This window comes from Corvus cornix, chromosome 4A (assembly GCF_000738735.6).
Source record: "Corvus cornix cornix isolate S_Up_H32 chromosome 4A, ASM73873v5, whole genome shotgun sequence".
Lineage (NCBI taxonomy): Eukaryota > Metazoa > Chordata > Aves > Passeriformes > Corvidae > Corvus > Corvus cornix.
In genome coordinates, this window is record NC_047058.1 from 2455423 (window position 1) to 2467770 (window position 12348).

Below are 12348 nucleotides of genomic sequence, written 5' to 3' on the forward strand. Positions count from 1 at the left end.
CCCTTTCCCCACTCCCTCTGCTGCAGATAGCCCATCTGCCCTGTGGTGATGCAGGAAGGGATGTTTTGTTATTTTATTAACAGTTCTGAAGCCACTTTTTAAATTGCCGGCATTCCCAGGATTAACTAAATCCCACTGTTCCCACTGTTCTGAAAATAACAGGTTCCACTTCAAAAGCAAATTTAGAAGCTTTTTAAAGCTGGTTTTCATGGCAGCTGACTGGATTCGGAAGACATTTAGAGTACATTCCATGTGAGTTTTGTCAAAGTTTCTCACTTTCTGAGGCAAAACAGAACCAAAAATAAAGTTTTGTTGTGATTTTGTCAGGCAGGGGATCAGCAATGTTCCAGAAGCAGTTGCAATGTGTTGTTATTATCCAGGATGGTCTGACTGCAGCCAGGTCTGGAGGAAGAGGCTGTGCTGGGGACTCCCATCCCAGCTCCTCAGACAGGGAGAAACCAAAAGCTGCTCCTCCTGATCCACTCCAGCAGTGGCCACACTCGGGTGCTCCCCACCCACAGCCAGAAGGGCATTCAGCTCCTGGATCAGCCAACCTGGATGGACACACATCCCAACCCTGACTTGGGTTTGGGGGTCTGGGGATGCTGGGATCAGCTGGGGGGGAACAGGAGCAGCCCCACAGCTCCAGCAGCACCTGGAGGAGCTGGAAAACCCTCACCCAGCACAAGGGGCAGGTACAGGATTCCTGTGCCAGAATTCCTGTACCAGAATCCCTGTGCTGAGGCAGCTCCAAGGCCAAGTCATTTGACTTCCGTGAGTCAGAGTGTGTTACACAAAAACATCCTGGGAGGAGGGAGGGAGGGAGGAGGAATTCCAGCCACTGACCTTAGACAACAAATAAAATCCGTTTTCTTTCCCCTTGTTTTAGGAAAGAGGGGGAGAGGAGCTCTTCCATGGGCTGGGATCAGGCTGGAACTTAGCACAGGGAGCTGTGGGCTGTCACACCATTTATTCCTGAGGCAGGAAAGAAAATTATGGTTTTCATTTCCACGGGGCTCAGGATTTATCCCTAAACCCAGTGCAAGACTCTTCTGTCCCCCCTGTGCCACCCTCCCCACCCACAGGTGACTTTTCAGGCTGGGAAGCACAACCAGGAGCTACTTGCAGGATTTCTGCCAGGAAAGCAGCAGCGAGAAGACAGGGAGAGCCAGTTCCCACAGGACAGACAAACATCACCCTGGCCATGGACGTTTCTCCCCATGGACAGTCCTCTGGAGCACAGCTGTGCTGGGAATCATGGGATCAGTGAGGTTGGAAAAGCCTTCCAAAACCATTGAGTCCAAGCTGTGACCGATCCCCACCTTGTCACCAGCCCAGAGCTCTGAGTGCCACGTCCAGGCATGCCTTGGACACCTCCAGGGATGGCGACTCCAAACCTCCCTGGGCAGCTCCGATGTTTAACAACCTTTTCCATGAAGAAATTCCTCCTGCTGTCCAACCTGAGCCTCCCCTGGCCCAGCCTGAGGCCATTTCCTCTCCCCCTGTCCCTGTTCCCTGGGAGCAGAGCCCGACCCCCCCGGCTGCCCCCTCCTGTCAGGGAGTTGTGCAGAGCCACAAGGTCCCCCCTGAGCCCCCTTTGCTCCAGGATAAATGCAGACACATTCCATGGGCACCACACGCCGGCCCAATGGAAGAGCAGCCACCCTTCCTCCCTGCTCTGACACTGGGGTTCTTTTCAGCATCGGAAAACAGGAAATGGGGTCACGGCGTGTCCTGGCCCGGCGCTGACTCCTCCGCCTGCCGCAGGTCTTTCATCCCAGGCAGCTGCCGGCCAGCTGGGAGGCATCTGCTGGAGAAATCGGGAGCACAGCCTGGGCACGTGGCTCTGCTCAGGCTGCAGGATTTAAATCCCATAGATTTTAAATCCCTGGAAGTGTTCAAGGCCAGGATGGATGGGGCTTGGAGCAACCTGGGAAAAGGGAAGGTATCCCTGTCTGCCTGTCTGGCAGGAGTGGAACAAGATGAACTTTAAGGTCCCTCCCAACCCAAACCATTCCATAATTGTATGAAACTTCACTGGGGATTTCTTCCCAGATGGGATTTGTGGAGGTGTTCAGGGTGCAGCCAAGCAGAGCCCTGGCACACGGACAGCTTTTGTTGTTGAGAGGTGTCCAAGTGCCTAAATCTGCAAGAACAACCCCAGCCACAGCTTCTGCCTCTTGGAAAGGGCAGCAGGAATCTCCCTAACGTCAGAGCCGGGATCTGCCAGACAATGCAGTGCCTGTGCTCAGCTCTGACCTTTCCAGCCCCAATCCCACATGATTTGGCTCCACAAAACTGGCTTTTGAGCAGTCCTTGGGAGCAGAAGAGCTGCAAAGCACTGAGCTGCAAAGAGCTGAGCTCCGAGGAGGCGGAGGTTTGTTTTGTAGCTGATACCTCTCTTGCCTCTGCCAAGAGCCCCATTCCCGGGTTCTGGAGGAATTTCTGAGGACTGTGGCAGGACAGATCCTGCTGCTGGGTGTTCCTGCTCCCTCTGGCTGTGTGCTTCCAGCTTCCCAGAGCCTTCCCTTGGGATTCTCTCACACTGGTCCCCACTCCCCTTGCCTCCTCCACCCCAGCGTTTTCCAGCTACTCATCCCTGATCTTTCCTGAAGTGGAAAGTAAATCCAGGCTGAGTGTCCAGCTGTCTCTTTGGAAAGACTTGATGGTCAAAAAAAGCCTTTCCCATCTTACCTTCATCAGCTCATTAAGGCACCATCAGGAGAAATTCCACACTCAGCAGCAAACACTGGGGAAGAGCTCGAGGGGGAAAGGCCCTGAGTCAACACAAAATGATGGAAAACTGCCCCAAACAATTCAATTTCCAGTACCAAAGAACTGCTCCACCTCACCTGGGAATTGCAGGTCCTTCCTGCAGCATGAGGGGAAATGGAAGTGATATTCCAAGGGCTCCATTTTCCTGGAAGAAAAGTTAGTTCAGCTCTCGATGACACTGATCATGTTCCCTCCCCTTAAATCACACATGACACAAGTAAGACTAAATCCCAAAAACTACAGGAGCCCGGAGTCAAATTTGAATACATTTGTATTATTTATTGGCTGTATTAAATATATTATCTATTTGATAGTTACAATTTAGTAATACAATGCATGGCAGCTTTAACATACATTTGAGATACCTCAAAAATGACAATACAAGAAAACTGAAGATACCTAAAATACATTAATGCCACGAGGGTACATCCTTCTGGAATGGACAACAGCTGATGGAAAATCCCTACTGCAGTATAAATCCTGGATATTTTCTGGAAATATAAGCATTTTGTGGCAATTACAAAAGGATTTGATTTCATTTTTTAGCAGTCATGACTTGTTAGTATTTACTCTGCAATCCTAATTTCTCTTTTAAATGATCAGGACTATTATTGCCAAATAAACCTCTCTACAAGTTGGTTCTAAGGAGTTAAGAAAGAACCCTTTGGCAACGGAGATCTGCTGCAGGCAGTTTATCTGCTAAAGGGAGACTATGAGGAAAATAAAGACAGATTGTAAACTCTTCTGCAAACTAAAGACTAATATCTGTATAAAACTCTTTCTGACACTGGAGGGAGAGATTTCTATGATATAATAAATGATTAACTTAAAGTTCTGCTACAAGTAGAACAATACATTCAAACATACTTTTTTTTTTTCTTTCCAGGACTTTTAATCAAAATAAATAGAGTACAAAAATGAAGAGTACACTTTGAAAAGATTAATTTCAGATTGCACCATCAATCTACTGTGAAGAGGATTAAGTGATACTAGGTCATAATTTAGGTTTTCCACATGTGAAATACAACACAATGCCTCAAACTCTAACACAACGTTATTCCTCAACTGCTCTAGGAGAAAGACCCTTAAAGTGATTAATTAATTACTGGAAACACGTCGCCTGTAGCTCTGTCACATCCACCCTCCCACCTACAAGTGCATCGCTCTGATGGCCCAAGTGGAGCCACAGACTTTGCAAAATACCCTAAAATCTACCGTTCTGTGGCATATTCCAAACGCTGTTGGCAAGACCCATCCTGAAACATTGGAAATTTGTAGTTCCAGCTTTCAAAAGCTTTGACCTAATGGAGCCAGGAGCTGCCAGGCTCCTCCTCAGGGATTCACAAGCAGATGGAACACAACAGTCAAATGTAGTGCACAGTGTCCACAAAAATATCCCCCAGCCGACCAGGACGAGTTTCAGACAAGTTCATAGCAGGCTGAACATTCCCAACAGGAAAACCATGGAATGTGAAGCTGCTACCACTGGGATAGCAAGTTTAAAACATTTTATAAACGTTATCTAAAAAGAGTTCTCTCACGTACAATTTGCTTGTTGGGGTTAAGTTAGAAGGGCACCCAAAGCAGGCTGAACTTTTTATTTTTTAGGTTAATAATAGTACAAAAACATTTGCTCAGTTTGAGCCAAATAGTGTAACATTTATCATAAATGCACTCTTTCTCCTTAAAGACAACTCCTGTGCCGTTCTGAGCATGCTGCACAGGGAATTACTTTTCTCTCAGGCACTGAGAGTGAAATGTGGATTGGGCCAAAGCTGCTCAGGACAGCAGGAACATTCCGGGCAGAGCCTTTCCTGGGCATCCCGGCAGAGCGCCACGTCCTGCTGGCATTGGTTTGGATTAAAACCCTAAAAAACCCTGGCACCCTCTACTCCAACACTCGAAATGATTATTACTGAATCCCAAGTATTAAAATAACTGTAAAGTAGTAATATCACTAAGTCAATATTCTGCTTTCCTTCTACAGTCTAGTAAATGTGGTATGCTCTAGTAGGCTCTGCAGTTCTGCTCTAAGCTCAAGCACTTGTGCTGCTGGATTTCATGGATATCAAACTACAGCGAAACCTGATGGAACAGCCATCGCCTCCCGCTGCTCTGGTGGTGCTGGGAAAGGCTGCTCTAGCAATGCCTTCCCTCTCCAACTGGCTGGGATGGGGAGAGAGGAGGAGCGTGCACATCCCCCCAGTGTGCACCGTAAGGCAGCTGACTGCTGTTCTCTAACAGCTCACCCTGATTGCAGATGCCCCAGGATCACCCTTTCTACAGGAAATCTGTGTCCAGCATTTGGAAAGGATCTGCCAAGCCAGCCTCGCCGGCAGCCAGCAGCAGGAGCGGGAACGCACGGAGCGAGGGGTTCCCAGCTAGGATTCCATTGAACTACCCATAAATACCCCAGAGAGCTCTGTACAGACAGCTGAGCGGGGCCAGCTCTGCCCTACTTGATGACGAAGTACTGGATGACCACGGCGAAGAGGATGGCGACCACGGCGAAGCCGCAGAGCAGCGCGATGGCGATGACGCGCTCCTCGTGCAGCCGCTTCCCGCTCTGCGCCAGCTCGGCGCCGGGCTGGGCTGCGGCGGGGCCCGGCTCGCGGCGCTGGCAGCAGAACACGGCGCTGGGGCTGTAGGGGCCGTAGAGCTCCGGGCAGCCCGGCAGGTCGTGGCACTGGCGGCCGGCGCAGACGCGCGCGCGGTACTCACAGTTCGTCTGCGCGGCCGGCAGCCGGAACCACGGCTCCGGGCCCTTGTACACCTGCAGGAGACAGGAGCCACTTCAGTCAGGAGCACCTCACTCAGCAGCAGCACCTGGAACTGCCTGTCCTGCTCCATCCTGGAGTTGCCCTCCTTGACTCAACTTCATAAAACGGCAGCTTAAATTTCTGCCCAATTCATGATTCATTTCAGTTTCCTGCCACGCCCCATGCTGAGGCCTCACCTGGGCTGGGAGGCTCAGAAAGGAGGAAAAAATCATCCTGCATTTTCTTCCCTAAAGCTCCTCCACCAGTGTCGACTCTGATTAACAGAGGCAGTGGTACCACACACCAGCAGATTTAAGAATCAAGAGCTAAAGGAATTGTTGGGAGAACAGGATAAACCAGTGCTCAACCACTTCACATTTTCTGAAATGAAAATACTCCCTGTCACCTTCCCAAACAGAATTTCAACCTTCAAATCACGGAATCACAGCATGGTTTGGGTTGGAAGGGATCTTAAAGCCCATCTCATTCCACCCTCTGCCATGGGCAGGGATGCCTTCCACAAGAAATATCCACATCTTTTTTTTGTAATAATTTTTCCCAGTAAAAACCCCTCACATTCCTGATGCTACATAAAAGGTACCTGATCAAACTCTCTGCCAGCAGCAAGCTGAAGGATGTAAACAATGGAATCTCCTTTCATCGGCTGTAGAGGCTCCCATGTGATTTCAAAAGTGTTTTCTTCCAGCTGAATCGCTTTGGGTGCTGGAAAATAAAGTGATTTGTTGGTGTTTTAGAAAAAGAACAATGGAGTCTACAAATGTACAGCTGTCATGCTTAGAGGCAACTCATTCCAATAGGTTTAAGCAATTAAGATTTGTTTCTTTCTTTCTTTTTCTTCTATTTGATGACATGAGCTTAAAAAATGATGATTGTGTTCTGTGTAGGTTATTGTGTTCTGTGTAGGTTACACTTGTGGGTCTTTCTGAGCTGCCAAGATGAGCCCATGATGCTTGCAGAGAGGAGCAGCACTTTCAAGTCACTACAAAAACCAGCATTTCTGTCCATGTGCAGAGCTGAAATTATATCCTAACCATGGTTCAGTCAATTAATTTTGCTGCAGGCACTCAGCACTGACCTTCACAGTGACTTTAATGATGACCTTTAATGTCCACGTTAAAAAGTGAAGATCAGAGGAATTAACTGTGCCCTCCCTTGCCTACACACTGTTGTAACTTCGATGGATAACCCTGCAAAATGCCTTTTCAGCTGGGAAAAGGTAGGAATGCTCAGTTCAGGGGTGGAAGAGCTGCAGTGCAGCAGGTGATCACACCAGAAGGGCCCTTTTCACACCCAGACAAAGCCCCTCAGAGCGAGTTTGTGTCTCTGTCCTTGCAAAGACTGGCTGAGGGTCAGGTTGTAGGACTCAATCCTGCCCATCAGTGGCTTTCAGCAGTTGCCAGGGCAGTGTCAGCTCACCTTTCAGAGGTGCAGGTGGAGACTTGGTGGTGGTGAAAGCACAGACCTCCGAGAAGGCTCCTTCCCCAGCGTCGTTGTACGCCTGGATGCGGAAATGGTACGTGGTGGATTCGCTGAGCCTCTGCACCTTGTAGGTGTGACAGGGACCATTATAGACTGTCACAAACCTGGGGGACACAGAACACACACAGAGTTACCCAGCAATCACCAAAGGTCAGTATCAGATGTGGAACACCCAGATTTGAGTTAAGGACAAAGAAGTGATGCTGCATTCCGGGTGTCCCAAGTTTCTCCCCTGCCCTGTTGGGCATCCCACTGAGGCTGTAGGACCCAACTCCTCTGAATCAAGAGAACCACCCTTGAATGTCCAAATTAAACTGAAATTTCCAGGTAAAGCACAGCTGGTCATCCCCTGTTTCTTATATGCCGACCAGACTTTAGTTTAGAATGTCCAAAAATAACCCTGCCCCCAGAGGATGGTGGCAAGGTATTTATTAGTTATTATTTCAATAGTATTTACTGTTTACGAGCAGCAGAGGTGCAAGCTGTTGACAGCATTTCTGGTTGAAAGATGGGAGACAAAACTGCAAACTAAAGGGCAAACTCTGGGAAGCCCAAATGACTTAGTGGTGCAAACAGAAGGGAGAGTAACATAAAACACCTTAAAAACTTGACATGAAGTGGTAAAACTACAAAATCCTTCATGGTCTGCTGGTCTCACCTGCCAAACCTGTCCTCCATCTGCAGGTTGAACTGTGTAGGGTTGGGAATTAAAGCTCTGCTGGGCCCTTCTCCCCATTTCAGTTTAAGGCTCTGGTAGCTGAAGACCACACATTCCAGGTGGGGAGGGTCAGGAGGTAGTGGTTTGGTTTTGGCTTTCATGGAATGACTGAAAGGACCGACTCCAAAGCTGTTGAAGGCCTGTATCCTGATCCTGGGAATGGGAGAGAGCAGCCACATGGTCAGGAAAAGTGCTGGGTAACAAAATGCGTACAGAATAAAACTCCAAACAGTAAAGCAATTAAGATGCAGTTAGAAATTTAATCTGAATTCAGCTTTAACCAAGACTGAGGTCACAGAAACACCTGCTCTGCTCTTACCTGTCCATCCATCCTCTTTTGGCCACACACCTGAACATCCCAATGAAAAATTCTAAACCCAGAAACCTTAAAGTCTTGGCTTTGAGACAGAACATGAACCTTAACACCAACCACGATCTCACTCCTGCCAACATCACGTTTTGAGTCTGGATGTGACAATTTTAGGAGTTTTGGAGTTGCAGGGTGAATCAAGCAAATAGTCTGTAAGCTGCATGAAAAAATGCTCTAAAAACTTAAAGCACTACCCTCAAAGGACTTTTAAATCCTACAAATGTGGTTTCAGAATAATTCTTACCTGTACAGGGTGTCAGGCAGCAGATTCTCAAGGACATGGGTTGTGTTTCTCCCCACAGTGACCAGCTGCTTTTCCCCATACTCGATGTTGTAGCCTGTGATCTCTGCCCCGTGGCAGCAGGGCTCTTCCCACTGGATTGCAAGGCACGTGGAGAAAGGAGGGGAAATTTCCATCTGATCCTCTTCAAGTAAGTGGAGCACAGCCACGGCTGCAGGCACGGATGGGGGGGTGCTCACCACGCTCGTGTCCCCAAACAGCCCCACCCCAGCCACGTTCACAGCCTGAAAGACACCACAGAGGAGTTACCAAATCCCTGTTACCCAGCCAGGCAGGCACAGCTCTCACAGCCTTCCATGTGTTCTTAAAAGCAACATGGAAGAGAATGGAAAACCTCCTGAATAAAATGTCAACAGGGCAAAGCAACTGGTATTTCACAGCACACTGGATCTAAACTCTTCCAGACACAGGGAATGAGGAGGGACTGGGGAGAAGGGGAAGTGTTTTTCCCAATTACCTTCTCTACTGCATGAGCAGGTGACAGCACATGACTTTATTCCTCTCTAGCTGGAGTTTCTCCCCAAACTGCAAGTGCCCAGTGGCACCAAAAAGCTTTTCCTACCTGGACTCTGCAGTAATAGGTGGTTGCAGGTGTGAGCCCCTTGACCTCATAGCTCTGGCAGGGGCCAGTGTAGATGATGTGCATGGACCCCTCCACCTGGCCCCAGTCCAGCCTGTACTCGGTGATTTCTGCTCCGTTGCATGCCGGGCTCTGCGGGGTGAGGGAGAAATTCTGCTCAGCTCTTGCACTTACACACCAACAGCACCCAGGGGGAGCTCTGTTACACTGAGACACTGGGGGAGAGTCACAGAAAAGCTTGATAAAGACCTCCAAGATCACCAAATCCAACCTTTAGAAGCACTGGGGTTGAAACCTGAGGTCCGTTCCAAGGGACTTGAAGTGAAAAGGTGACACGTGGCTGTAACACCACCACAGTTCACACCAGAACTTTGACTGACTCACAATCTCTTACCACTCAGAAGAATTAATTCACTATATATTAATTACCACAACATGAGGAGGATTAAATGTCACCCAATTTGTCCAGTTAAAATTCCAATTAATAACTCCCAAAGTTCACAAACCCAACACAGACATCTATAAAGAAATGGGCTTAAAATATTCCAGCTCTACACATACCATTTCTCTCATTTCTGTGCATCATAAATGTGTCACTACAGTTCTAAAAGCCTAACACTAATTTGGGTGGCACTGGAAGCCACCAACACCTACCTCCCACGACACCACAGCACAAGTTGCACTTTTGCAGGTTATCAGGGGTTTGCAGCACTGCTCAGGGGGTCCTGGAGCAGTGCAAAGCTCTGCCTTCTCAGAGTAGGGGCCAAACTGCAGGAAAACACAACTGTATGAACACAGCAACAGCACCAGGGCAAAAACTGATGTGCAAGTCAAGCAAACAAACTATTTTTTCACTTGACAGGGAAATAAACAGCAGAGTTCAGGGCTCAGTTTCAGATTCCTTCCAGGTACTTGAAGCTGGCCCCGCTCCCACAGGATATCTGAGATCCTCCCCCTGCCAGCGTTGTGTAACTCCTCCCTCCCCCAGCCAGGATCTGCCTTCCAGCAGCAGCTGGGGACTGTTTCACAAAGACTTTTATGCAACCAACATTTATCCCACCCTTGTCCCAACCTGGCATGGCCTGCACACACCCCTCTCCACACAATGCTGTTCCCACCCCACCATCTGCAGAGCCTGAGCTGGGGGTAACACATCCAACACTTCCAAAGGCACAAACATCAAGAGGTTCACACAACACAGGCTACAAAACCCCCTCAGCACCATCACTCCTGTCCCTCATGTACAAGCAGAGATGTGGTGAGTGCAGTGGTTACCCCAACTTTGTTCCCTGCCCGGAGCCAGAAGCAGTAGGTTCTCCCTGGAAGCAGGTTGGTCACTCCAAACTCAGCTGCTGGGCCCTGATAAACCACCCTACGCTCTTCCTGCTCCGAGCTGGCCATCTCCAGGAGATACTCTGTGATCTCAGAGCCTCCATCCACAGCTGGGGGGCCTGGGAAACAAAAAGAGATTGGATTTTCCTATTACCTTCTGAATTCCCTGTTAGGGCAGGCTCTTTGTCATATATCTGAGCAGAAGCACTTCATGAAGCTTGCTTTTCCCCCCCCAGATACTGATAATTAGTTTAAGATGGCCTTAATCAGGGTTTTTTTTTCATTTTTTCCCTGTTTTCTTCACAAAACAGTGTACCTTCACTAATTTTTGCTTATCTCCTTTACTGAGGTAACAGTAAGAAAACAAGAGTTGATTTTTAAATTGCCATGCAGGTGTCAGTCATGGGCAGGCAGGAAGCTTTCTGCCTGGAAAATATTTATGTCTGCTTAAGTCTCACTTAAGTATCACCCTACCAGAGGTGGACAGAAGCTTTGGTCTTCTTAAAAAAATCCCACAAAACAAACCAAAGACCCCACCCCAAGCCCAAAAAACCTCTAAGGCTATGGACAGCATCTCTATATTTTTAGTTTTACTTTTTTTTCCCCTGAAGATTTTTGATTTGGATGACTGAAATCAGAGCAGTGTTTTACTCAAACTCTGGTGCTTACCCCACTGCAAAGTGACTTCCTTGGGCTTGGCTTTGCCCACCAGGGCCGGGGCGGGACAAGGCCCGGGGGGAACGGCCGCCGTCGTGACAGTCGTGACATCAGAGGCCTGCCAGGGACACAGGTCATTGCAGAGCACAAACACAAAGCATTTGGCTCAAACATAAACAGAAATGGTTTCCAGAAGCATCTTTCCCCTCCTGTTGCTCACCTGGCTCTCCCCACCTTTACTGGCACAGGACACTCGCAGTCTGTAGGAGGTGCCAGGCCTGAGGTGGTCACAGACGTGCTCCCGCTGGGCTCCGCTGTAAATGGGCTCCCACCTCCCTCCTGAGGGAAGGAAAAGCACTTTACACTTCCAAACCTTTCTAAAAACCCACCTGAAAATTCTCTCACACAATTATTAAGGTAGTCAAGCCACAGAATCAATTTGAAATTATTAATTATGCAGAGAACATGTAGAACACAACACACACGTGTGAAAACAGAAGTGACTGTGGGAGTAAAGTGTCATTTAGGTTGGAAAACATTTCCAAAATCCAAGTCTAAACCATGTCCCACATCTAAACGTGAATTAAATACCTCCAGGGATGGAGACTCAGTACTGCATTAGTAGCCAAAGGTGATTCCTTACCAACTGATGCCTCGGAGATTTCCAGAAAGTATTTAGAAATGTCTGATCCTCCGTTATCCTTGGGGGGTTCTGAAAGAAATCAACACCGTAAGTTACAGAAGATTTAATATCAAGGCATTGTTTTGTTATCAGCTTTTCCAGAGAACATATTCATATTCATTCAAACAGAAAAGTCAACCAGCAACAGAAACCAGTGTACTTAATTATTCACAATACAATTTTCAGAGCAATTTTTCTCCTATTATTAATCATGATTATGCCAGGAGGAGTAACTGGGAAAACACTCCCAATTTCAGGTATCAGCTTTTATTTTTTAAGTGAACATAAGAATTATTTCAGCATCACAGTAAACCCAGAGGGTATTAGGACAGCAGTTACTGCTTCCCTAAAATGACCAAACAACACTGGGCTACTACAGGCCCAAAATAAACAATTTTTGGGTAATCTTGAGTATTTCTCCTGCAATAACAATACCTGCAGAGAAATAATCAGCCTGAGTTCCTTCTCATGTAATCTGAGAGAGGCTGTCCCACCCCAGCAGCACTGAAACACCCCAAGGCACCTACCCCACGTGACTCTCACACTGTGGGGATGGATCTTGCCCTTTACAACAGGTTTACTCGGGGCTCCGGGCCGGTCAGGTTTGGTGCTGTGCTCCACCACCTCACTGGGGCTGCTCTTTCCTTCACTGTTGTAGGCAAAGAGCTGTTGGA

At 48.1% G+C, this 12348-nt stretch overlaps 1 protein-coding gene across 3 annotated transcripts in view; it reads right to left on the minus strand.

Annotated features, from left to right (window-relative positions):
- Window positions 1-3028: 3028 nt before the first annotated feature.
- Window positions 3029-12348, minus strand: part of LOC104691348 (fibronectin type-III domain-containing protein 3a-like) — a 39028-nt gene continuing 29708 nt past the window's right edge. For all 3 annotated transcript variants that reach the window (XM_039571979.1, XM_039571981.1, XM_039571980.1), the window contains 12 exons: window positions 12202-12340; window positions 11636-11704; window positions 11213-11331; window positions 11005-11110; window positions 10279-10454; window positions 9658-9771; window positions 8986-9135; window positions 8367-8647; window positions 7693-7905; window positions 6972-7138; window positions 6136-6257; window positions 3029-5548 (listed from right to left, as the gene is read on the minus strand). In XM_039571979.1, the coding sequence (XP_039427913.1) occupies window positions 5231-5548; window positions 6136-6257; window positions 6972-7138; window positions 7693-7905; window positions 8367-8647; window positions 8986-9135; window positions 9658-9771; window positions 10279-10454; window positions 11005-11110; window positions 11213-11331; window positions 11636-11704; window positions 12202-12340 (1974 nt within the window). In that variant the 3' untranslated portion in view covers window positions 3029-5230. The remainder of the gene's footprint in view (window positions 5549-6135; window positions 6258-6971; window positions 7139-7692; window positions 7906-8366; window positions 8648-8985; window positions 9136-9657; window positions 9772-10278; window positions 10455-11004; window positions 11111-11212; window positions 11332-11635; window positions 11705-12201; window positions 12341-12348) is intronic.